The following is a 26,916-nucleotide window of genomic DNA, read 5'->3' as shown; positions in this document are numbered from 1 at the left end:
TCTGACACGGAGACCGCGCCTTCGCTCTGTAATAAAACAAAAACAATAATTAAAAATGTTGACATGAACTGAAAACGATAATCGCTACTCTCTCGATACCAACCGTGGAAGTTCAAAAGGGTGAAAGAGTGAGGCATACAACAAAACTTCCCACCACGCTTATGTGAATGAACGCCGTGTAGGCTTATCCTGTAATTATGTTGTCAAGGCTTTCTTCTGTTCTTCTTGCTTCTGATTATTAAGTCAATTACAACTCTCTAAATAAATGGATAATAATGCCAAATCAAACATCGAACACATTCCTGTTCAGAGCCTCCGTCGGCTATAATCAGGAGGAACACATTACCTTTATCGCAGCGGGGAAGTGCATGAAGAGAGAAGTGTTGGACTCTTTTAGACACACACGGGATGTTTGCTCAGACCGCAGCTTCTCACGGGTGTTTACATTAAAGAAAAGTTCACTTCTCACTTTAAACTCTCGTACCTGCCGAAAAGAATGTACTATATGTATTATTATCAGATGTAGTGACACACACAAGTCAAAGTAAGGTGTGTGTGTGTGTGTGTGTCTGTGTGTGTGTGTGTGTGTACTGCGAGATTACGTGAGTGAGTTAAAGACAAGTTCACTTCCTTTCTCACTTTAAACTCTGGTACCTGCTGAAAAGATTGTAATATATGTAATATTATCAGATGTAGTGACCCAAACAAGTCAACGTTATATATGTGTGTGTGTGTGTGTGTTTAGCAGTGTGTACTGTGAGATTACATGAGTGAATTAAAAAGGTAATTTCCTTTCTAACTTTAAACTCTGGTATCTGCTGAAAAGATTGTAATATATGTAATATTATCAGATAGTGACACACACAACCGTCAAACTAAGGTGTGCGTGTGTGTGTGTGTGTACTGCGAGTGAATTTAAAAATGTTCATTTCATTTCTAATTCTGGTACCTGCTTTTATTATTAACAGCTAAACAACATGTGAAAGAATGTAACGTATATAATCAAATGTAGTGACAGCTGTGTGTGTGTGTGTACTCCTGAGAGACGACATGAGTGAATGCATGTAGCAGGTTTCACACAAATGAAGCAGGAAGCACATGAATACAAAAATTTGAATGTTTTCCAGCCCTGAGGAAGGAAAAAGATGAATACAACTCACTGACCTGTATCTTTCATGGGTTATAATAATATAATCTGAGCATCATTGAACCTCTACAGTGTTGCCTGGTGCGCACCAGGAGCACCGGGTTACACTCTTAAAGAATATTATCAGTATAACTTCACTTCATACTCTAAGGGTTAAAAATTAAATAAACATTAAAAAAATATTCACAAAAATGTAAACATAAAGTACGATGACATTACAGAGAGGAAAATAAACGGTAAAAGTACAAATTAAAAACGATGAGGTTCGGGGTTTAAATAAAGAAATAAAGTGATTGATTGAGTTATATCTGTAAATAGACAACACTCCAGCAGTGTGAGTATTTATGAGATGATTCCTAATCCACCGACACTGTACCTGACAAAGGAGGCGAAGGTGTTCCCAGGTGAAGATCCATCAGAAGCGTCCATGATTTCTTCGTCATTTTCTTCAAACATGGCTCCCTTTAAAAACTTGAAAACGAAGCCGAACCATAAACTTCAGGTGTGCACTTCCCTCTCCGGAATCGCTGTCGTGTGTGAGTCCCCGTGCTGTTTTCCCACACAGGTGATGCGGCACATAGCTGAACACATGTGGCACGCCCTTCAAACGTCAACAGGTGGATGTCGCATACTTCCACTTTACCTTTGTCTCGCAAACACTATTGTCTAGGAACAGGAAAAGGATTTTATGTTTAGATCAGAAAAGCAAACTGAGCTCGTTCTGTCATACGAAACGACGACTTCACACAACCAGTGTCCCCGTAGGACTCGAGGGGAAACAGATTAATTTAGTTTTTTCTATTTCTTCGGCGGTGCAGGTGCGCCTCAGGGTGTGTCTGAACCCTGTGAGAGTGGCACCAACGCTGTGGAATGCTCTGCCTGCAAGGTTTTCTGATTCAATAGTGTCATTTGTATCTGATTTGCTGTCATGCTGTTATATTTATACGTTACCAGGATATGAAGAAATGAGTAAATTCAGGTTTCATTTTGTTTTACGGCCTCTTCTGGGAGAGTTTATCCATAATTTTGACTTTCTCCTCTATACTTTTATTAGTTATTGAGCCATTATTGATCATTTATTTGTTATTTATTTGTTTTATTGTGTTTTTTTAACTGTACCATCTTCTACTGTGTATTGTACTTTGCTCTTTTAAGCTTTGAAATGTTTTTGACCCTGTTATTGTCAAAAATTAAAAATGGTATTACAGTACTGCACTTTGTGACCCTTTGTCTGTGATACGTACAATATAAATACACTGTACTTACTTACTTACTTATACTTACAACTAGAAATAAGTTGTTTTCTTGAGTGCGGCATGGATACATCTCCTGTTGCGTCAGGAGGAGTCACGCACCAGCTTTGTGTGTCTGTCAAGTTCTGCACCTCCTTTACAGGACTCTGAAAGGGGAGGGGCTTGTCTGTCACGCAGCACCAACACTGAACACACACACACACAAACACGCACACACACATTTATTTATTCATGCAATTGTTCTTCCGCACTAGTTGTCTCTTCCAATTATATTTAACAAGGCAAACACTACATTTAATAGAGTTACACCCTGTCGAGAGGACACACACACACTTACAGGGGAAGGTGAGTCCGGGACAGAGGACTGGGTAGCGATTAAGTGCACAGTCATAGGAAAATATTGTTATACAACAGATCATTTTTTAAGAAGCAACATGTTCAACCTGTTTTAGGTTAAATACAACATGGATTTGTGTCATAAATGGAAACACAGGAGGTCAAGGGTCAAACTAACAGTGGGAGGGCTCAATAATTAAATAAAGTATAGAGAATAAAGTAAAATTCAGGATAAACTATCCCAGCAGAGGCCGTAAAACAAAAGGGAACCTACACTTTATAATTTCTTCATTTATAACAATTATTTGATCTATAAAGCGTTATTGTGTATTCACATTAAAATAGCAGTGGCAACACTTGGAAGTACATCATATTTTATAGTAATAGCAAACATATGTAATGCTGTACCCGCATGAGTTCCCAGTTAAGTAGATAAAGTAAGAAACAGAACAATAGGATAGGTGTAGTTCTCTATATGTACACTAGGGGGAAGCAGAAGGACAACAATAACCACTTGCCAGGTTTTCATATTTGTTGGAGGGTTGAAACCGTGATGGCAGAGCACACCCAAACAGCTTCCTCCTCCTTCTTATTCTTGTTCTTTTTATTCTAATTCTTGTCCTTCTTATTCTTCTTGTTCTAGTTCTCCTCCTCCTTCTTCTTATCATTCTTGTCCTTCTACTTGTTCTCCTTCTTCGTCTCCCTTTTTTCCTTCTCCTTGTTCTTCTTCCTTTCTTGTTCTCCTTCTCGTCCTTCTTCTTCTTGTTCCAATTCTCCTTCTTCTTATCATTCTTCTTGTCCTACTTGTTTTCCTTCTTCTTCTACCTTTCGACTCCGTCTTCCTTCTTCTCCTCCTCTTCTTCTTCCGTCGCCCTGTCTTTGGTGGCTGTATTCCTGTGACTCGTCTCATGTTGTTGTGTCTAACCTTAATTCTCTCGTGTCAGATGGGTTTTCTACTCCGTCTGGAAGAAGTAAAAACCGCCGCTCCGCTCGAATCCCCGGCGACGGGAACCTGAACGCTGCTGTTGCCTTCAGGGTGTGTTCAGAGGAGGAAAAACAAATTAGAGGCAACACAAAGTTTAGATTCATGTATTGTGTGTGACTTTTTTTGAAATAGTGGATAAAGAATCGATCTGGAGAAATAAAGCAAAACTAAAGTGGCGTTGTCCCACACACTCGTTAGAGCGCGGCGCCCGGCCGCGGCTCACATCTGGACACCGATTGGCTGTTTTTTGGATTTCAAAAAACACTCCAGCGGTCCACGTTACTGTGAATAAATCAAGATGGAAAAATTTACTTTTGCATTCAGTCTGAGCACATCTCAAAGAACATGACGGCAGTTTCCGTTATTAGTTGAACCCCGTTCTACGCCCTACCCTCATCTGACTTCTCGCTCTTCCTGGTTTATTTGGGTGCTGGTTGTATTTTTGCTTTAATTTTGACTTGGATACATTTGCATGTACTCTGAAGAAACTGGATGTGTAAACAGTAATTTGATACACTGGTGAAGTGGTGTAGCTCCTCTTGCAGCAAGGTGTGTGCGCTTTACTTTTCTTTTTCTTTTTTTTCAAGGTTATTCTTGAGTTCTGAGGTTGCGTCGTGCGAGTAGACCGATGGAAAGTCTCGGCGCCGCTGAACTCCGTCGCGGTTTTTTTAAGTTTCCGTTTCTTCCTCTCTGAGGCGATCGCGACCGAACGAGACGGAAGTGTCGAAGTGTTTTAAAAAATAAAGGGAAAAGGAGATTCCACCACCTTATTCCACGTCTGTGCTCGTGCTGTTTTTATGTCGTGTTTTATTTGCGCCCTCTATTCTTTTTCCCCAGTATATTTGAAGTTATGTAAGCGTTGGGTGCATGAGGAGGACGGTGAATGTAGCCGCGGATACAGTCCACAGCACGTTGATGCGTGGGCAGCCCTGTGGGACTCAGTTACATTTATTTATTCTATATAATTTCACCAAATGCTGTTCTGTCCTACTGGAGAAACTTTCTGTGACCTACAATTAAAAGTGTTTTTTTGGGGGGAACATGTCTCGACTCCTGTTTTTGCTTCTCCAAAACATTTAATTGATGTTCTATCAGACGCCCATGGATCATTTTAGGAAACCATGTTAAAATTATATTCTTTGATCAAATGATAATGGAATTCCAAACTAGCAATTTAAATTCCCCAAATGTTTTTTTTGAGAAATTCAAAAAGAGAAAATTCAATAATTGCATTTTCATATTCTCGTATAATATTTCTGAAGTTGTTTTCATTACATGGGTTACCATAAAGGTCAGTGTATGTCACGAACAATGTTTTAGAAATTATATAAATAAAATGCCATAACAATTTTATTAGTTTCTTACCGCTCTAGAGAGCTTGTAGTACATTGTTACCCCTCTAGAGAGCTTGTCGTACCATATTACCCCACTAGAGAGCTTGTAGTACCATATTACCCCACTAGAGAGCTTGTAGTACCATATTACTCCACTAGAGAGTTTGTAGTACCCTACTAGAGAGCCCAGAGGCTCATGCCATAGTGGTTACTACCAACGTGACCCGGTGACATACTGGAGCCAGAGACTACTGTACCAAAAATATATGTTTTATTGACAGTAAACTAAATGTTTTAATACATAAATGAAAAGTGCACAGATGAGAAATAAATCACGTGGAGCTAAAATACACCATCAGGAAGGTCAGTGTAGAGTTAAATAAAAAGTCACAAAATATGCAGGTAATTTAGGAGTATCAAATCTAATGTACCTTTTCAGAGCAACACCACAAGCTAGAATACAACTTCAAAGGACTCATGCATTTGGCTATTTTAAAAAGCACTAACATGTAATCGGCCTCATAGGGAAATGGTGGTTGCTCTTATAATGTTGCTCTAATGGATTGTGCTCAAAGTACAAATAAATGGACAATTAGTTTTGGCTTGTCTATTTGTTGACAATTGATAAATATCTGTATATAGTCTGCAACGTGCTTGAAATATGACTCGTAGATAACATCGCTGTACAAAGAAATAAAGTAAATACAATTACGTGTGCAGAGGAAAGGGCGTAAACATCAAGTTCCATGACTAATGTAGGATTTACATTGTCATAGAATACATGTGACATGCAGATGGATGGGACACACACTATTTTATATGAACATATACAAGTTTTTCAAAATAAGAGCTAATAAATATGAACAATACGTGGGTCGATTTACTTTTTGGGGTCTCAAAAAGGTATTAATTGCAATTGATTAAAAAAGAATAACCCACGGCTCACAATGGGGTTTGAGTAAATTAAAATACATTTATTCTCCATGGCATGGTATGTAAAATGACTAACGCGTCCTATTTATTGTGTTACACTAATCAGTAGACTGAGGCAAGCTGCAAGCCCATTGGTCCAAAGCTAGAAAGACACGCAACGACATGGAGAGGATAAAAAAAGGGAGGGATGGTGAACTGGAAGGAAGTGAAGAAAAGAGGGGAAAGAGTAAATGATTAAAACAATGTGACTTTACGACTATACCCTGGTCCACAATTGTTTCTGTTCATGCCCACATACAATTGAAATAAGCTTAACCTTCAATAACACCCAAATAAATACTGTTTTTGTTATTATGCTATTCTGATATTATTGCTGAGGTGATATTCCAGATGTCTCTGCTCTTAAAGGTGTGCACGCTCCTGCTGATGAAGACCTGCATACAGGTTGCAACGCTTGCCCTTTAAGTAAAAAAATGTGGCCACGAATAATAAAGGCATTTTAATTTCACACAAACCCCACGGTGTGCCTCGGATTGTTTTTATGAAGGAGACTTGCAATGTATTTTCTTTTTTGAGACCGTAACAGAATGAACAGCAGCTGTATGTGTTGTCTCCTCCATCACATGAGCCCGCAGGCCTTCTCCTCCACCGTCTCCCCATCAGACGGTTCTGTCCCGTGTGGGTCAGGCCGCCCGTTGGTTCCTGTACTGGCTGTTGATCTCGTTGAGGACCACGTCCGCACTCTGGTTTTCATCTGCTGTGATCGCTCTGTCATCGATTGGGTTAACTGCAACACAGCGCGACGTCATTATTTCTATAACATAATAGACACCTGTATATATAACAGGAGGGGAATTCAAACTAGTAATAAAGACAACATATGTTAAAAAAATACATTTAACTTCTACTTCTTGGCCCTCGTTATTGCCAAATTGCTTTAATTAACTACTGTGATAAGTCAAATGTGATATTACCCCACTATAGAGCTTGTAGTACCATATATTACCCACTAGAGAGCTTGTAGTACCTTTTTGCCCCACTAGAGAGATTGTCGTACCATATTGCCCCACAAGAGCGCTTGTAGTACCATATTGCCCCACTAGAGAGCTTGTAGTACCATATATTACCCACTAGAGAGCTTGTAGTACCTTTTTGCCCCACTAGAGAGATTGTCGTACCATGTTACCCCACTAGAGAGCTTGTAGTACCATATATTACCCACTAGAGAGCTTGTAGTACCATATTGCCCCACTAGAGAGCTTGTAGTACCATATTACCCCTCTAGAGAGCTTGTAGTACCATATTACCCCACTAGAGAGCTTGTCGTACCATGTTACCCCACTAGAGAGCTTGTCGTACCATATTGCCCCACTAGAGAGCTTGTCGTACCATGTTACCCCACTAGAGAGCTTGTAGTACCATATTACCCCACTAGAGAGCTTGTCGTACCATGTTACCCCACTAGAGAGCTTGTAGTACCATATTACCCCTCTAGAGAGCTTGTAGTACCATATTACCCCACTAGAGAGCTTGTAGTACCATGTTACCCCACTAGAGAGCTTGTAGTACCATGTTACCCCACTAGAGAGCTTGTAGTACCATGTTACCCCTCTAGAGAGCTTGTAGTACCATATTACCCCACTAGAGAGCTTGTAGTACCATATTACCCCACTAGAGAGCTTGTCGTACCATGTTACCCCACTAGAGAGCTTGTAGTACCATATTACCCCACTAGAGAGCTTGTGACCATATTGCCCCACTAGAGAGCTTGTAGTACCATATTTACCCCACTAGAGAGCTTGTACCATGTTACCCCACTAGAGAGCTTGTAGTACCATGTTACCCCACTAGAGAGCTTGTAGTACCATGTTACCCTCTAGAGAGCTTGTCGTACCATATTGCCCCACTATAATACGATAGATAAAACCTGTTTTTAACGTTGTTAGGCAAGTTGAATAAACCCTGCTCCTGAGAATTACCGACAGCTTATGTTTGAGTAAATGAATCACAATCTGAGGTCACCACCGCCCCGTTGACCTGCTCCGTTGAGTCGCTGGCGAGGAAAGACGAGGACGAGTTGTTGGATATCACTCTGGACTCCGGCGACCTCGCCTGGTCCTCTGTTACAAATGCGGCTCCATTCTGTGGGAAGAAATCAAGATGAAAAGAAAAAGAAACGTAACATGATCACTGACATGCAATTGATTAGGAACAAGGAATTAGGAATTAGGAATAAGAAAAGGAACCTGAGTTCTCTGCTAGTCTCATGCGGCCACAGCAAAGGTAAGTCCTCCACTGCTTCCTCACGTTTTCTTTTACCGCACAGTAGAACAAAAAGATGAAGAAACCTACAAGACGGAAACAGAATATTTATGTATGTAAGATCATCACCAACGGGTTCTGGCTCCTCATTGGTGGAAAGAGCTCCCACTGACAGCAGGAAGTCTCGCCTTCACTGGAGGTATTACTTGTGGTATTACTTGTGGTATTACTCGTGGTATTACTGATGGTACTTCTGGTCTTACTTGTAGTATTACTGATGGCATTACTTGTGGTATTACTTGTGGTATAACTCATGGTAATACTGATGGTATTAACTTTGGTATTACTGATGGTACTTGTGGTATTACTGGTGGTATTACTGATGGTTCTTGTGGTATTACGATGTTATTACTTATGGTATTACCGATGGTACTTGTGGTATTACTTGTGGTATTACTGATGGTACTTCTGGTATTACTTGTGGTATTACTGATGGTACTTCTGGTATTACTTGTGGTATTACTTGTGGCATTACTTGTGGTATTACTTGTGGTATTACCATGGTAATACTGATAATTGTGGTATTACTGATGGTACTTCTGGTATTACTTGTGGTATTACTGATGGTACTTGTGGTATTACTTGTGGTATTACTTGTGGTATTACTGATGGTACTTCTGCACTGGTACTTGTGGTATTACTCAGGCATTAATGGTATTACTGATGGTACTTGTGGTATTACTTGTGGTATTACTTGTGGTATTACTGATGGTACTAGTGGTATTACTTGTGGCATTACTACTGGTATTACTTGTGGTATTACTGATGGTACTTGTGGTATTACTTGGCATTACTGATGGTACTTCTGGTATTACTTGTGGTATTACTTGTGGTATTACTGATGGTACTTCTGGTATTACTTGTGGTATTACTGATGGTACTTGTGGTATTACTGGTGGTATTATAATCACTTTTTAGGGGTCTGTGAGATGTCAATTTTCTTTTTATAATCAAAGCACTGAATCTTTTGGTTGTTTTCTATGTTAATAAAATCTCACATAATTTATATGATGATTTATATGATTTATATGAAGTTCACCCAAGACTATAAATAAGCCAACTCACCTTGTAAGGAGTTAAAGATGGCAAAGAGGTACATGAACGGCAGGTTGAGGGGACCCCAGGCGAAGAAGGCGAAGCCCCAGGTGAGGCCCAGGAGGATCATGATGCCCGCCACGCTGCGCACGTCCTGCAGCGTGGTGCGGTGCTGCATGTTGTGAGGGTTCTGCCTCTTCAGCCGACACAGCTGCACCAGCACCACGATGAACATGGCGATGTTGAAAACGAAAATCACGCAGAAATACGCCACCACCGCCACGTAGAACGCAATGTCGTTCTTCAGCCAGCAGCTGAGGAAATAGACGGAAGGGAATTAAAAGTTTTAGTTTTTTTAATCTACCGTTCTAAAGTTTGGGGTCACCCACCCAGGCAATTTCGTGTTTTCCATTCAAACTCACACTTTTAATTCTCAAATTAATTGCAAAATGAATATAAAATATAGTCAAGACATTGACAAGGTTATAAATAATGATTTTTATTTGAATATTATTTTTGTTTTTCAAACTTGTGTCTCAAAGGAAGGCCAGTTTTCTAGTTTTCTCCAGCATAACTGCTGTTTTCATGGTTAATAAAAAATTTTTAATTTTTATGTGTTTTAAAAAAAATGAAATTTAAATGGGGAAGGGTTTCACCCAAGACTTATTTAAAAAAGGAAAAATCATTTAAATTAAAATGGAAAGAGGTACTGAAATTTAAGGGACCCCAGGGAAAAGGCCCAAGCCCCAGGTGACCCCCAAGGAGGGAATCCCCGGAAAAAAACCCCCACGCTTTCCCCAAAACCCCCCGAGGGAGCCCTGGTTTTCCTTTTCGATGGGAGGGTTTGCCCTTTACCGGGGGCCCCCGCCCACCAGCACCCCTTAACATTGGCGAAAGTTGGAAAGAAAATTTTACCGGGGGGAAATTACGGCCCCACCCCAGGGGAAGGTGCCCAGGAAAAGTGGGGGAAAAGGCGGGGGAAAAAAAGGGGGTTTTTGAACCACCGTTTTAAAGGGGGTTTACCCACCCCGGCAATTTCGGTTTTATTAAAACCCTTTTAATTCCCCAAATTAATTGCAAAAGGAATAAAAATTGTTTAAAAATTGAAAAGGGGAAAATAATTTTATTTTTTTTTTAATTTATTTTTGGTTTTTCCCAAACGTTCTCAAAAAGGCCAAGTTTTCCCAGGTTTTCCTTACATTTTTAAAATGTTTTGCGCGCTACAAAAAGGAATTTTTAAGGGGTTTTCTTCCCCCCGGCAAATCCTAGGGGGGGATTAACCCCCAAGCCATTTTAAAAAACCCGGGAATGGGCCCCTCTATAAAAATTGTTTTTTGGGGACTTCCCTTTAAAAAGAGAAAACTCTTTAAAAAAATTTAACTTGTAAAAGGGATTTTTGATTAATTTAAGGTTTATTTCATTTTGGAAAAAAAAACTTTTGAAATAAGCACTTTTTAGGTCCCCAAATTTTGAAATAGTGGAAAGGAAAAAGAAAAATTTAAAAATCCCTTCGGGTGGGGAAAGTAAACAAAAAAGGGGTTGTCCTTTTGGGTCGACTGCTTTTTACCAAAAGACCGGGACCGCCCCCCACCAGGAGCTTCAAAAATGTAACGGATAAATTGGGTATTAAAACTTTAAAAGGGTGGTTTCATTTACGGGCCCATCCCCCCAATAATACCCCCAAAAGGAAGTAGGGGGAGGAAAGGGGTGGAAGGAAGGATGGCCGGGAGACCCAGCCAGTAAGGAAGAAGGTTGAGGAGGGGCCGGGACAGCTGGGTCAATTTTGGGGGTTCCTTTCCCAATCCTGGGAGGGAAAAAAAAAAAGGCAATTTAAAAATGTTTCCAAAAAATTTTAAAAGTATATATCTTTAAAATTTTAAATTTCATTCTTTATAAAGTTTTTTATTAAAATTACAATCATTTAAAAAACATATTATTTACCTATAAAATAAATTTCATTAAAATTTATACATCAAAAGGGAGTAAAAGGAAAAATTAAAGGTTTTTAAGTTCTTTCCCCAAAAAATATAAGGGGGAAATTAAAAATATTAAAACACCTTTCTTTTAAAATGAAAAACAGTCATTTTAAAAAATATTTATTAGTTTTGTGTTTTTAAATTTTTCACCCGAAAATGGCGAAGCTTTTTAAAAAGGGTTCCCAACCTCTCATTTTTCCCGAAGAACAAAATTCGGATTCCAAAGGTTGTTTGCGGGAAAACAACAACCAACACTTTTTTTTAAATTTTTAATTTTGAAGCAAAGGTTTGAAAAATTTCCAAAATGGAAAGAAAAAAAAAAAATACCCCAAAAAAAACCTGAAATTTTGGGGAAAAGACAAAAAGAAAAATTAATGTTTTCAATTTTAATTTCAGGAAATTTTTTTCCAACAGAACACCCAGCTTTTTCTCCCCGCTGTATTTTTTCCCTTTTTATTTTTGTTTCCCCAAAGGTAAAATGTTTACCCTTTTAAGTTGGTGGTTTATTTTTCTTTTTCCTTTTTTCCCCAAAACTACCCAAAGGGCCCAATAAAAGGGAGGGTGGTATGGGCCCAAAATGGCGGAGATTCCAAAAAACCGGGTGTTTGATTGTGAGGTTTTTGGCCTCCACGCTTTTCCTTGGTTTTTTGCCCAAATCCCTGGGGGGAAAAAAAATTAAAGAAGGGGAAAAGGGGGAAAAGGTTTTAAAACAATTTTAAAATATGAAATAATATTCATTTCTGAAAAGTAAAATTAATTAAAAAAATTAAACTTATTTTTTATTTTAATAAATAACTCAAATGGAACCCCCCCCCCCCCGGGCCCGAGGGGGGGGTTTTCCTTCCCCCCGGGGGGGGGGGAAAATTTTTTTTGACGTCGTCCTTTTGCCCCGTTTCCCGTGAGTTTGGGGGAAAAAGGTTTTTGGAAAAAAACACCTTCCGCTCCCGAAAAAAGGAATTTTTTTCCCAAAATTTGTTTGGAAAAGTTTTCCCCTTTCCCCCCTTCCCAGAGACCTTTTTTCCTGCCCCAATTTTTTGGCCATTTTTTAGGGAGAAAAACCCACAAAAAATGGTAAATAATTTAAAAGGTGTTAAAAAAAATTAACGCTAAGAAAATTAAACCTTCGGGCCCCCCTTTTGAAAATTTGGCCGGGGGAAGGGGTTATTTGGTTATGTTTTGATCGCCGTGTATTTATTTATTTATTTATTTATTTGTATGCGTGTTATTCGCAAAACTCAAAAAGTATTGAACCGAATCGCATGAAATTTGGTGGGATGATTGTTTATTAGCCGGGGACCAGTTGATGAGATTTTGGGATCGATCGGGTCAAAGGTCATGAACAGGTCAAAATCTTTCGTAGAACTCAAAAAGTATTGAACCGAATCGCATGAAATTTGGTGGGATGATTGTTTATTATCCGGGGACCAGTTGATTAGATTTTGGGATCGATCGGGTCAAAGGTCAAGGTCAAAGGTCATGAACAGGTCAAAATCTTTCGCAGAACTCAAAAAGTATTGAACCGAATCGCATGAAATTTGGTGGGATGATTGTTTATTATCCGGGGACCAGTTGATTAGATTTTGGGATCGATCGGGTCAAAGGTCAAGGTCAAAGGTCATGAACAGGTCAAAATGTTCTTGAATCGCATGAAATTTGGTGGGATGATTGGTTATTATCCGGGGACCATTTGATTAGATTTTGGGATCAATCGGGTCAAAGGTCAAGGTCAAGGTCATGGAAAGGTCAAACTCTTTTTTACCATAGCACGATACATTTTTGTCCAATTGGCATGCAACTAATGCCAAAATGTTCATAATTCAATGCCCGATCTTGTGAAATGCGAAGGTATGCGCTACAGTGCCCATTCTAGTTTAAAATGTGGTCCTGCAGTTTCCCTCAGAACATTAAATCAGGATTTAGTTAACAGACAATAAATGTAACACATTTCTATTGTATAGTATTTAAAATCCCAGTCTCTCTCACTTTCTGCATATATTGCTTGTGTGTTACTATTACTTACTTTTAATGGGTTTTTTAAACTTACTTTTATTAGTATGTATTACTTACTTTTAATGTGCTGTACTGTAGCTTAGCATTGTGTGTGTTGTGTGTTCTTCTTACAACATATACTGTTGAAGTGTGTCTCTTCCTGTCCTGTTTGTTACTGTTTTCTGTTTGTTATTGTTTTCTGTTTGTTATTGTTTTACGTTTGTTATTGTTTTATGTTTATTATGGTCTGTCCAGGGACTACTGATGCAAATTAGCTGTGTAGCTACAATCTGGTACAGAGCATCACATGGTGACATTTATGTTTTAACTGTACATGGTCCCTTTTAAATAAAATAAAATAATAAAATAAAATAATAAAATAATACATAAATAAAAATATTATTATTAATAATAACTGTGAGGACCTGGTACACGGTGCTCTCCTGGTAGAAGTTGAACTGGACTCTGGTGGCCAGTTGCTGCTGCTCTCCAGTCAGGTCCTGGGTGAGAGATGGAGGCAGCCTGATGGAGCCCTGGGGGGCGGTGGAGTCTGCTCTCAGGCTCCGCCCCCGCCTGGGATCCCCACGCACCTGGACCACACATGGGAAAAGGAAGAAGACACAAGTCTATTCATATTTTGGGTATTTTCTCGGTTATATATCCACTATCCTGATCGGCGGCCATGTAAACAACACCCGTTGTCACGGACTATTGGAGAGGGAGACACACCAACCTACAAAACACTGTTGAGGGGGAAATGCCTTTGAAAAGTAAGAACATGTATCTGGGATATTTACCGAAAACAAATATGTAATAAATGTACTTCTGGTGGCAAACAGACTCTCACCAGGAAATGGTTATCACAAGAAAGTCCTCCTCTGAGTACGTGATGGATGTTTACAACATGGAGGAGATAATCTGTCGACTACAAACTGGAACAGTTTTTGGCATGTTGGAAAAAATGAGTTACACCTCATAGAGCTGATTTTATTTTCATAAATTAATGAATGTACACTAGAGAATAGATCATTCCCTATTTATACATCGTTTTCTTTTTGTTTCATTCCGTCTCTTTTTTGTTGTCTATCCTATGTTTTACACTTCTTGTTCTAAATATGTGTATAACTAAAATGAGCATCATCTAAAAATCTGCACATGCAATGTACATTTTCTGTAAATGTCTAATTGATGCCTACTTTCAATCCCCCCCCAAAAAGAAGAGTAAACAACACTTTATAGATATATAATAAACTATATAATCCATACCTGCACATTACTGGGGTCTGAGATGGAGAAGATGGTTTCCTGAAAGTTGGTGCCATCTGCTGGTTTCACAGACAGAGCCACAGACGGGGACAGGAGGGTCTCGGCCTCTCCCCCGAGGACCAGCTTCAAGCCCACCGTGTCAACAATCCCTATAATACTGATGTAGAAAAACACTAAACATTAGAATATAGATAATTAATTTACACTGGAGGTTCCCCAACCCCTGACTTGTGGACTATATATATTTTTTAAATAGATTGAAAGTGTTGGAGGAAGCTTTATCTAGTTGTAGATGTTTTTTTTGACTGAGGTGTGTGCATCTGAACTGGGATGTGATGACTTGAGTCTTAGTTTTGATTTTAATCATTTTGTGATCTAAAAAAATGTTTTTATATTTTTCGATCGTCTGTCACTGTTTTATGTTGTATCTTTGTTTAATGTGCTACTGTTCGTCTCTTTAAAGGAGATTTTAAATCTCAATTAGGCTTTTCCTGGTTAAATACATTTAAATAAATAAGTAACGAGGCCTCGGTGGAAAAAAAAGCGGAATAATTATCTTCAAAACAGGCTATTGAAGGTTTGTCGTCGTGGTAATTACATGTGTCACATCAATCAACAAAATACATGAAAAAACAACAACATTTAAGCATTAAACAGTACAGGAAATGTAATTACTATTAACTCTGTAACAGTCCAATAGTCTCACTCTAAGTATCAGCTTGTTTCAACTTAATTCCACATGTCACTTCAACACACACTTATAGCACCTTGTCTACAGCACCGTTATCCATTAGTGCACTTTATTTTATACCATTATAAATGTAATGTTTAAATTCTTGCACTATGTTGACTGTTAATTGTTGATGTTTTGTTTGTCTGTCTAATGTACACACCGGCCGCCAAGTCAAATTCTTCGTGTGTCTAACACATTTAGCAAATAAATGTTCCTGACTCTGATTTTAAAGTATAGAAACACACAATACATCACAGGTGTCAAACAAAAGGCCCGCAGGATGAATTGCCCACGCATCATTTTATGTGGCCCTGACGTTGAAAGACACGTGATCCCCTTTTCTTAAAGAAATTGAAGAACATGTTTTCTTGCTTTTATTTTGAAGGGTTCAAATGAAATGGATTCATGTTGTAATATTAGAGACATTTTCTTACGTACAATATTTCTACACTCAAATAAACAATAATCAAATGCAAAAAGAGTTATATAACAATATGTTCGAGGAGTTTATGTGTTTCCGGCCCTTTAAGAGGGCGGCCATGTTGCTGATGTGGCCCACGGTGAACGTGAGTTTGACACCCCTGCAATACATGATGCTCAAGTAAGTGAGGCGTGTCGTGTGTCACCTGTCGGAGGAGTCAGACAGCACCTCGGCGGAGGCGCCCAGCAGATTGCTGACGATGTGCACGGAGGTGTTGCCCAGCCCCATGCTGACGCTGGGGCCCGACAGGAGGCCCTCCAGCTGAGACACCAGCTGGGCCACCTGGCTGGAGTTCAGCTGGGACACGTCCGCCGTCAGCGCCAGCAGCGCGTTGGCTTGGTTCTCGGCAGACGTGGCGTTGTCTGGTCGCGGGTCGACGACACACTGCTCCCCCAGCTGCACGACCACGGGTGTTCCACTTGGACTGGGAAATACATGTGTTTGATCAACTACAATACAAATGGGCTCTGGAAATATTGTGTTAAGTTAATATGGGGTCAGATCAGGATAAATAAGTGCAGATGCACACAGAGAGACTCACAAATACAAACAAAGATTCACACATGCACACAGAGACTCACAAATACAAACAAAGATTCACACATGCACACAGAGACTCACAAATACAAACAAAGATTCACACATGCACACAGAGACTCACAAATACAAACAAAGATTTACACATACGCAGGAAGAGACTCACAAATACAAACAAAGATTTACACATACGCAGGAAGAGACTCACAAATACAAACAAAGATTCACAAATACGCAGGAAGAGACTCACAAATACAAACAAAGATTCACAAATACACAGGAAGAGACTCACAAATACAAACAAAGATTCACAAATACGCACACAGAGACTCACAAATACAAATAAAGATTCACAAATACACAGGAAGAGACTCACAAATACAAATAAAGATTCACAAATACGCAGGAAGAGACTCACAAATACAAACAAAGATTCACACATACGCAGGAAGAGACTCACAAATACAAACAAAGATTCACAAATATGCACACAGAGACTCACAAATACAAACAAAGATCCACAAATACACAGGAAGAGACTCACAAATACAAACAAAGATTCACAAATACGCAGGAATAGACTCACAAATACAAACAAAGATTCACAACACGCAGGAAGAGACTCACAAATACAAACAAAGATTCACATACACGGGAAGAGACTCACAAATACAAACAAAGATTCACAAATACGCACAGAGACTCACAAATACAAACAAAGATTCACAAATCGCTGAGAGACTCACAAATACAAACAAAGATTCACAAATGCACATGGAGAGACTCACAAAGCGCACACACAAAGATTCAAAGATTGTGGGTCGCTACACATGCATTGTGTTTTTGAGACTCCCCTGCCGGGGCTGCGATTAACATAGGCGTACCCAATCAGATGTCGCCTCATTTCAAACCAATCGCATGAGTTGTTCGTGCGCATTTGTGAATCTGTGTTTTCTTTTGTGAATCTGTGTATTTGCATTTGTGAATCTTTGTGTTTGCATTTGTGAATCTTTGTGTTTGCTTTTGTGAATCTGTGTGTTTGCATTTGTGAATCTTTGTGTTTGCATTTGTGAATCTTTGTGATTGCATTGGTGAATCTGTGTGTTTGCATTTGTGAATCTTTGTGTTTGCATTTGTGAATCTTTGTGTTTGCATTTCTGAATCTTTGTGTTTGCATTTGTGCATCTTTGTTTGCATTTGTGAATCTTTATGTTTGCATTTGTGAATCTTTGTGTTTGCATCTGTGAATCTGTGTGTTTGCATTTGTGAATCTGTGTGTTTGCATTTGTGAATCTGTGTTTGATTACAAATGCTAGAGGTTAAACTTTTGTTTAACCTCTAGCAATTACGCTATTCTTATACCATTTCAGGTTTATTCACTTGAACTGCTTATATTCAAATAAAACTGGAAAAATGGGGTGTTCTAAAACTTTTAACCGTTAATATATATACAGTATATATATATATATTTATATATATATATTTATATAATTCATACACACATATATATATATATACATATATCCACACATATATATATATATATACACACATACATATATATATATATATATACAGTATATACACACATACATACACAGACACATATATACACACATACACACACATATATACTGTATATATATGTTCACATATATATCCACATATATATATACAGGACTGTCTCAGAAAATTAGAATATTGTGATAAAGTTCTTTATTTTCTGTAATGCAATTAAAAAGTATTAAATATTAAAAGAATAAAAGGCTTGCAATATTTCAGTTGATTTGTAATGAATCCAGAATGCATGACATTTTGTTTTTGTTTTTAATTGCATTACAGAAAATAAAGAACTTTATCACAATATTCTAATTTTCTGAGATAGTCCTATATATATACATATATATACACATTTATATTAGGGCTGTGAAACGATTAAAATTTTAATCGGGTTAATCACAGGTTTTGTGGATTAATCATGATTAATCACATATTACCGATATTCTCGGTATATTTTGTGAGAACATAGAGATTTATGACAAAAGACGGATATATACATTTATACATTCTTCTATACAATGGTGCTGCAACTCAGCAGTTATTTAGCAGTTTTCTTCCATATGGAACATTAATACATCTTCATCCTAAACAGAATGTTTAACCCTCCTGTTACCTTTCGGGTCAATTTGACCCCATTCAATGTTTAATGTCGGTGTTCTTTGGGGTCAATTTGACCCCAGGCTTTTTCACTGTGTCAAACTTATAAGAAATATCAACTTTTTTATTTATTTAAAGGGCTATTTAGGTAGTCAACAAACAAACATAAAGTACCTCACACTTAAACTTGGGAAGCAATATTAATTCTAATAATTTTCTGGAGGTTTTAATTGCTGGGGTCAAATTGACTCCGAGGGTAAAATATGTTAGTAAATGTAAAGGAGGGTTAACCTCTTCCACTCCACTGAGGATGCCGGCGTCCTTAAGACCCTCCCTTCCCTTTAAACGGCTTGCTCACGCAGACCACGTCAATAAACATGGGCATGTTTGGTATCCCAGCATTCAACATATCCTCATCTTTGCAAAGAACATATACATTTTCTTTTATTTCGTAATAATTTTTCACAAGAGGAGCCCTAACACACAATGTCTAAAGTCGCGATCAATGCAGCAAGTCGGGTCTTGCAACATTTCGACGGAGAAAACGTACAGAATACACTTTCTAAGTAGATGTATTAGCGGAGGTATTAGCGGAAGTACTAGCGGAAGTTAGCAAAGAGCTAGCGGAATCAGAAAAGGTAAAAAGTTTTACAAATTTTTTTTTTTTTGGTGCGCTGTGTCTTCCCTGACAGTAACGTGTTGAAGCCAGGAGACCGCGCTGTCTTTGCCTGGGCCATGAACACGGTGATTTGCTCCGTTTTTGTTTGACTACATTTTATGAGTAACAGTTATGGTGCGTTCACACCGGACGCGTCGAAAAAATTCTCTACGCGTCTGACGCAGCAGTCTTGACGCAAGTCGAAAAAAGGGTGTTCACACCAGACGCGTCGGACGCGTCGGGGGCGGAGTCATAAATGAGTCGAGGAACCACAGGACCGCAGCGTACTTCCACTTTTTAGTGGACTGAGCTGCACTCCCACTGCGCTTCTCGCTGCTCTCTCTCTTCTTTCTTTGATACGTGTCTCTGAGACTTTTCCACCTACGGCGGCAGATCTCCTCTGCCATGAAACACATATGCCGGCGGTTGGTTGATAGTAAAGTACAACAAATAGCGAATAAAAGCAAATACATACATTCAAAACGTACCAGGTAGTCCCACGGCTTCTCCGACCTTGTTCCACGCTTTATCTTTATAGCTCCGGTTCGAAGCATAAAGAGTTGTATCGTAAAGTTCGGGGTGCCCACAGACGGCGACAATAATCTTTTCCTCCATTTTTTTCGACCGGCAGGACGATGACGAGCGGAGCTGCTCAACGCTGATTGGCTGACGCAACTATGACTCACGCGTCTTTGCTGCCGGAGTTGGGAAATTTGAACTCGCGCGTCAACGAGCTGCGTCTGTTCGCGCTGTTCGCTGAGTTCGCCCCGCGACAAACCCTCTGTTCGTGCTGCTTCAAACGCGTCTGACGCGCTGCTCGCTGGAAAATACGCAGCTTCGACGCAGCTTTGCATTGACTTAACATGTAATCTCGACGCGCGTCAAAATTTTGACGCGTCCGGTGTGAACACACCATTAGGGGGGTGCTAGTGACTTTTCATGCGCGAAGACCGGCATCTGAACTCTGCGGCAACCGCGATCGACATATTGAGCACCCCTGCATTAAAACATTGGTGCAAGTGACTTTTTTTCGTCCCGATGTGCGCACACACGCCGGCATCCGGCGAGACAGGGATCGGAGTCGTGTTAACGTGACACGTAGAGACAGAATGACATGCTGCTGGTTCGAGACGACCAACAACAGACGGATTGGAAGCTCATTCTGCGCATGCGTTCAATGCGTTAAAAAAAATAACGAAGTTAAACCTGTAATTTAATTAACTGAGTTAACGCGTTATTTTTCACAGCACTAATTTATATACATATATATATACATACATATATAAATATATATATAAACATATATACATATATATATATAAATTAGGGCTGTCAGCGTTAACGCGTTAATCTATGCGATTAATTTGGCCGCCTTAACACACTAAAAATTTTTTTTTTGTTGAATATACTTTATTAATCCACAAGGGGAAATTAGTTCTCTGCATTTAACCCATCCTTAGTTATTAAGGAGCAGTGGGCTGCAGTGATGCGCCCGGGAAGCAACTGGGGGTTCAGTGCCTTGCTCAAGGACACTTCGACTTGCTTCCGGTGTTCATTGAAGTTGTTACACTCCTCTGAGTGTCAAACCGCGGCAGTACGGTTTGACACTGTTTCCGTTTTTAAAACAATTATTTCTCCACAAAAATAAGGAGCAGAAATCAGTTTAACTCGTGGATGAATCAGTCGGGTTTCCTCCTGCTCCTCCTTCCTTCCGTCTCCCCCTCTGATACACAGAGGAACGGAGGGCGATGTGTCGGGTGACGCGGCGCGGAAAGAACTCGTCACATGAAACCTTCAACGTGATTGGTCAATCCGTTTGTCTGTCAACATTTTGCGAAAAAAACAACCAATGATCACTCAGTAAATCACAAGGACCTCCCACCACACATGTGAGGCTCTATAGCAGCCTGTCAGTCAGAGAAGCAGTTTTGTCTTTGCTTTAAAAAGAAGGAACACACTTTCAATTGCGATTAATCGCGATTAATCACGATTAAAAGTTTGTAATTAATCGCAATTTCACAATGTGCGATTAATTAGTTAATTTTTTTTAATCGATTGACAGCCCTAATATAAATACATACATAAATAGGGAAAACGCTAACATTGTAAATCCCATCTCACCATGATGCTTCAGGTCCTCCAGTAAACGTGCAGCCGTTCAGCTCTTGTATGGCGCTGTCACACTCATTTTCCAGTGTGACTGTTCAATGACACAGAGGGTTTGATTTCCTTATGCACACTTAATAAGCTCAGTGATTATGTATTTCAGAGCGTGCGACACTCACTATTTGCATCTGCTGGTTTCCCCACCGTGCGGATGTCAGAGGACTCTCTGCTGGCTGCACAGAGCCTCCGAAGGATGCAGCAGGAGGAGATCCTCTGGTGCAGCTGCAGCGTCACCAGGCAGCGGGTTTCTCTGAGGCAAGAGGGCGAGTGTCAGCGGAGAGATGCTTAACACTTGGCCATTTAAAAAACTGTTTTATTTCATTCACCTTATTGCCGTCTTCTTGATGCATGTAACGTTAATTCCCTGTAAAATATAAATAAACGTGAGAATCAAGTTGTATTCACACACTGTATGTAACCCCCCAGATATATCTTACTGACTTACTTTAAATAGGCCAAAGATTTGGTTTGTTCTGGAAAGAAAACAAATTGAGATAAGATTGAAGTGTCAAAAAAAGTTTTGAAAGAAGAGAAATCGCAGTTTTCCTCTTATAAATAAATACATTTAATTCATAACCAAAAAACAACAACATTTTCTTGGATCTAATACACCCAGAGGTTCTACAGATGTAGTTGGTCTGGTATGAACGGTAGCTTATTGTGGCTAACGTTAGCACATGTAGAAACTATACATATTGACAAATATCTTCTTTTGCTCCTGCTAGTCTACATTTGATCACATCAAAGATAAACATTGAAATGGATTTATTAAAACAAGCATTGTGAGGTTCAATGTACCCCTGAGACAAAGGAACCGGCTCCTTACAAATAATTAATGTTAAATTAAAGTTATTTTGGAGGTCTATAAACAAAACACTCCTATTCACAGTGTAGAAACATTATAATTTGTGTACTAAATCAATAAAAATGTCAACAAATATTTTTGAGATACCGTGACTGTCTATACTGTCAACATGTTCGGACCCTTTCATTCATTTAAGAAATAGTTCCCCATACCTGACTTGGGTCCCATGGTTACGAATATCCCGACGGAGGCGGCCATTATTATTATTATTACCATTATTGCCCTGTTGAGGTCTTGTCCTGACAATCCTAGTAGTTGGTGTTGTTGTTGCAGGTGTAGGTGTGGTGATTGTTGGTAACACTGTTGTTGCGCTGTTGCTTAACGCCGTTGTTGCAGCTGTTGTTGCAGGTGTAGTTACAGCTGTTGTTGCTTTGATTTCTTTGGATGGTTGGATTCTTGCAGGTGTAGTTGCAGTTGCTGTTGTTGCAGGTGTAGTCGTGATGGCGCTCGGTAACGTTGTTGCTGCAGGTGTAGTCGTGATGGCGCTCGGTAACGTTGTTGCTGCAGGTGTAGTCGTGATGGCGCTCGGTAACGTTGTTGCTGCAGGTGTAGTCGTGATGGCGCTCTGTAACGTTGTAGTTGCTGCAGGTGTAGTCGTGGTGGCGCTCGGTAACGTTGTTGCTGCAGGTGTAGTCGTGATGGCGCTCAGTAACGTTGTAGTTGCTGCAGGTGTAGTCGTGATGGCGCTCTGTAACGTTGTAGTTGCTGCAGGTGTAGTCGTGATGGCGCTCAGTAACGTTGTAGTTGCTGCAGGTGTAGTCGTGATGGCGCTCTGTAACGTTGTAGTTGCTGCAGGTGTAGTCGTGGTGGCGCTCTGTAACATAGTTGCTGCAGGTGTAGTCGTGGTGGCGCTCGGTAACGTTGCTGTTGTTGCAGGTGTAGTCGTGGTGGCGCTCGGTAACGTTGTAGTTGCTGCAGGTGTAGTCGTGATGGCGCTCGGTAACGTTGTAGTTGCTGCAGGTGTAGTCGTGATGGCGCTCGGTAACGTTGTAGTTGCTGCAGGTGTAGTCGTGATGGTGCTCGGTAACGTTGTAGTTGCTGCAGGTGTAGTCGTGTTGGCGCTCGGTAACGTTGTAGTTGCTGCAGGTGTAGTGGTGTTGAAGCTTTGCATTGTTGTTGTGACTGTCGTCATGAGCGTGGTCTCGTATGTCGTCTGTGGAGACGTAGTTGTGGCTCTTAGAGACACGCAGCTCTGCAGCTTGCTTGTGAACACGTCGCTGAGCTGAGAAAATCAACAGAATAACCATTTTATTTAACCACATATATACATTATATATCCATTGTTTCCATTGTTTATATTGTTTCCATTGTTTCTATTGTTTCCCTACATACCCAGTCACTGATTTGTGATTCGTTCTTCGGTTCATTGGCAGTCACAACGAGATCAATAAAGTAGTACACTGTCGTAAGAAGGAAAGACACAACTTAGTTGAGGAGACTATTTAAACGGAGCATGCAGCAGTGAGGCAGATATCTTAATAAATGTCTTGAGTTAATCCAGATTATATTTTGCACATCTCAACATTTATTTTACAGCTGTTTTCACATGTTGGGATAATTATTTCACATTTATTTTTCAAACTTTTACCAGTTACAATGCACTTTTACAGAGATGTATACACGTTGAAAATGGCCAGAAATACAGACGGTTACATACGAGCACGTCAGTACTGTTTATAAATGTTTAAACATGATACTGTTCCACGTTTTCAAACAGTCCGCGACCAGGAGCGAGTGTCAGTGAGTTTGTCGGAGGCTGATCTGACTGATTGGGAGGAAGTACCTTTACTCACATACTTTTCTTACAAGTTACATTTAAGTTACATTTGTACTCTAAAAACCTACATTTTTGGTTATTTTATACTCCTGCTCCACTTTTTCTCACGCATATATTATTTCACTGTTCTACATTCATTCAACAGCTATGCTTAGTTACTTTACATGTTTTAAAGTATGCATCAGCAATATACAATCATGTTTAAATCATCACTATTCTGCTGACAGAGTGTAAAATGATGAGCTTTTGTTTACCTGACGTCTCGCTATCTGGGGAAAGAGTAGCAGGAATGTCATCACTGGACGCATGTGCTGTTGGTGGGAAATAAAGACAAAGATGAAATTAAAATGAATACAACTTCAGTTTATGGTAATTATTGTGGCGTACAGCTATAAGGGAGACACTCACATCAGTATAGTAATGTTTTTGTTATATATACTTGCACTATAAATAAGTAAGTCTATGTTTTTAAATGAATACATAAGAAAGCTATGATAATTAATAAGGGATATTATGAAGAATATTTTGAGGAATTTATTAGGAAAACATAGAAGGTCACTGTATATGATTATTGTATGAGTATTCTTCTTCTAACTGTAATACTGATTGGAAGATGTGTTAGGGTTATCCTAACTATAGGATGACTCAGGTATGAATCAAATTAATTGATTTTGGGACCTAGGTTTCATTTAAGAGATCGCGAAGCAGCTATTTACATGCGGAAGAAGCTTTTATTTTGAAAACCGGAAGTGAGAAACCGCTGTATTCAGGACTCTTCTTTCAAGCTACAACATCTAATGGGGTTGACGTATACGTGTATAGGTTTGCTGGAGATGTTAAACACTGAGACTATTCATTCATATTTGATAGGTAAAGAATAAAGAGAAAATATAAAATACATCAATTTTTTATTTTTATTATATCGCATATTTTTTGGAAAAAAAAGTTCAGGTATATTTTGCAGTTATACTAGAATGTCCTCCATAAAGAAGTTAATACATGTTGAAGTTGTGCGTGATGAGGAATCAGACCGGAACGGGTTCCAGTGTAAATTATTATTATTATATGCACACGCCTGTCATGTTTAATAATAGAGGCGCAGAGTTGTCAGTCCAGATGAGAGCTCCATTGTCTGCAACAACTGCTGATGACGTCATACCTGATGTCATATCTGCCAACAGGAGGAGCATCACAAGTGTCTGCAGCCAGTGGAGATGTCTGACACGGGAGACCGGCGTCTTCGCTCTGTAATAAAACAAAAACAATAATTAAAAATGTTGACATGAACTGAAAACGTATAATCGTCACTCTCTCGATACCAACCGTGGAAGTTCAAAAGGGTGAAAGAGTGAGGCATACAACAAAAACTTCCCACCACGCCTATGTGAATGAACGCCGTGTAGGCTTATCCTGTAATTATGTTGTCAAGGCTTTCTTCTGTTCTTCTTTGCTTCTGATTATTAAGTCAATTACAACTCTCTAAATAAATGGATAATAATGCCAAATCAAACATCGAACACATTCCTGTTCAGAGCCTCCGTCGGCTATAATCAGGAGGAACACATTACCTTTATCGCAGCGGGGGGGAAGTGCATGAAGAGAGAAGTGTTGGACTCTTTTAGACACACACGGGGATGTTTGCTCAGACCGCAGCTTCTCACGGGTGTTTACATTAAAGAAAAGTTCACTTCTCACTTTAAACTCTCGTACCTGCCGAAAAGAATGTACTATATGTATTATTATCAGATGTAGTGACACACACAAGTCAAAGTAAGGTGTGTGTGTGTGTGTGTGTCTGTGTGTGTGTGTGTGTGTACTGCGAGATTACGTGAGTGAGTTAAAGACAAGTTCACTTCCTTTCTCACTTTAAACTCTGGTACCTGCTGAAAAGATTGTAATATATGTAATATTATCAGATGTAGTGACCCAAACAAGTCAACGTTATATATGTGTGTGTGTGTGTGTGTGTTTGTGCGTGTGTGTACTGCGAGATTACATGAGTGAATTAAAAAAAGGTAATTTCCTTTCTAACTTTAAACTCTGGTATCTGCTGAAAAGATTGTAATATATGTAATATTATCAGATGTAGTGACACACACAACCGTCAAACTAAGGTGTGCGTGTGTGTGTGTGTGTACTGCGAGTGAATTTAAAAAAGTTCATTTCATTTCTAATTCTGGTACCTGCTTTTATTATTAACAGCTAAACAACATGTGAAAGAATGTAACGTATATAATCAAATGTAGTGACAGCTGTGTGTGTGTGTGTACTCCTGAGAGACGACATGAGTGAATGCATGTAGCAGGTTTCACACAAATGAAGCAGGAAGCACATGAATACAAAAATTTGAATGTTTTCCAGCCCTGAGGAAGGAAAAAGATGAATACAACTCACTGACCTGTATCTTTCATGGGTTATAATAATATAATCTGAGCATCATTGAACCTCTACAGTGTTGCCTGGTGCGCACCAGGAGCACCGGGTTACACTCTTAAAGAATATTATCAGTATAACTTCACTTCATACTCTAAGGGTTAAAAATTAAATAAACATTAAAAAAATATTCACAAAAATGTAAACATAAAGTACGATGACATTACAGAGAGGAAAATAAACGGTAAAAGTACAAATTAAAAACGATGAGGTTCGGGGTTTAAATAAAGAAATAAAGTGATTGATTGAGTTATATCTGTAAATAGACAACACTCCAGCAGTGTGAGTATTTATGAGATGATTCCTAATCCACCGACACTGTACCTGACAAAGGAGGCGAAGGTGTTCCCAGGTGAAGATCCATCAGAAGCGTCCATGATTTCTTCGTCATTTTCTTCAAACATGGCTCCCTTTAAAAACTTGAAAACGAAGCCGAACCATAAACTTCAGGTGTGCACTTCCCTCTCCGGAATCGCTGTCGTGTGTGAGTCCCCGTGCTGTTTTCCCACACAGGTGATGCGGCACATAGCTGA

General features: G+C 39.4%; 1 protein-coding gene across 1 annotated transcript; it reads right to left on the bottom strand.

Moving 5' to 3' along the window:
* Positions 1–6,671: 6,671 nt before the first annotated feature.
* LOC130191591 (mucin-19-like) lies at positions 6,672–26,790 on the bottom strand. Its single transcript, XM_056411238.1, has 17 exons — positions 26,708–26,790; positions 25,110–25,195; positions 24,205–24,261; positions 23,506–23,573; positions 22,326–23,395; positions 21,754–21,781; positions 21,635–21,672; positions 21,428–21,558; positions 21,264–21,342; positions 15,936–16,214; positions 14,577–14,733; positions 13,682–13,900; positions 11,973–11,980; positions 9,376–9,659; positions 8,235–8,336; positions 8,026–8,130; positions 6,672–6,775 (listed from the first exon to the last, which is right to left on the bottom strand). Exons 1-17 carry the CDS (start codon positions 26,785–26,787, stop codon positions 6,672–6,674), a joined length of 2,895 nt encoding a protein of 964 aa, XP_056267213.1. The 5' UTR covers positions 26,788–26,790.
* Positions 26,791–26,916: the final 126 nt, after the last annotated feature.

The sequence above is a fragment of the Pseudoliparis swirei genome, chromosome 3 (assembly GCF_029220125.1).
Source record: "Pseudoliparis swirei isolate HS2019 ecotype Mariana Trench chromosome 3, NWPU_hadal_v1, whole genome shotgun sequence".
In the NCBI taxonomy this organism is placed as follows: domain Eukaryota; kingdom Metazoa; phylum Chordata; class Actinopteri; order Perciformes; family Liparidae; genus Pseudoliparis; species Pseudoliparis swirei.
The sequence above is the reverse complement of the archived record's forward strand: the minus strand, read 5'-3'. Positions and strand labels throughout refer to the sequence as shown.

Excerpts from the sequence above, each read along its gene's own strand:
- LOC130191591 (XM_056411238.1), bottom strand. The coding sequence starts at position 26,787 with ATGTTTGAAGAAAATGACGAAGAAATCATGGACGCTTCTGATGGATCT. Across the intron at positions 8,337-9,375 it reads CATCTTTAACTCCTTACAAG|GTTTCTTCATCTTTTTGTTC; the intron begins GTGAGTTGGCTT and ends TCCGTCTTGTAG. Across the intron at positions 8,131-8,234 it reads GAGACTAGCAGAGAACTCAG|AATGGAGCCGCATTTGTAAC; the intron begins GTTCCTTTTCTT and ends TTCTTCCCACAG.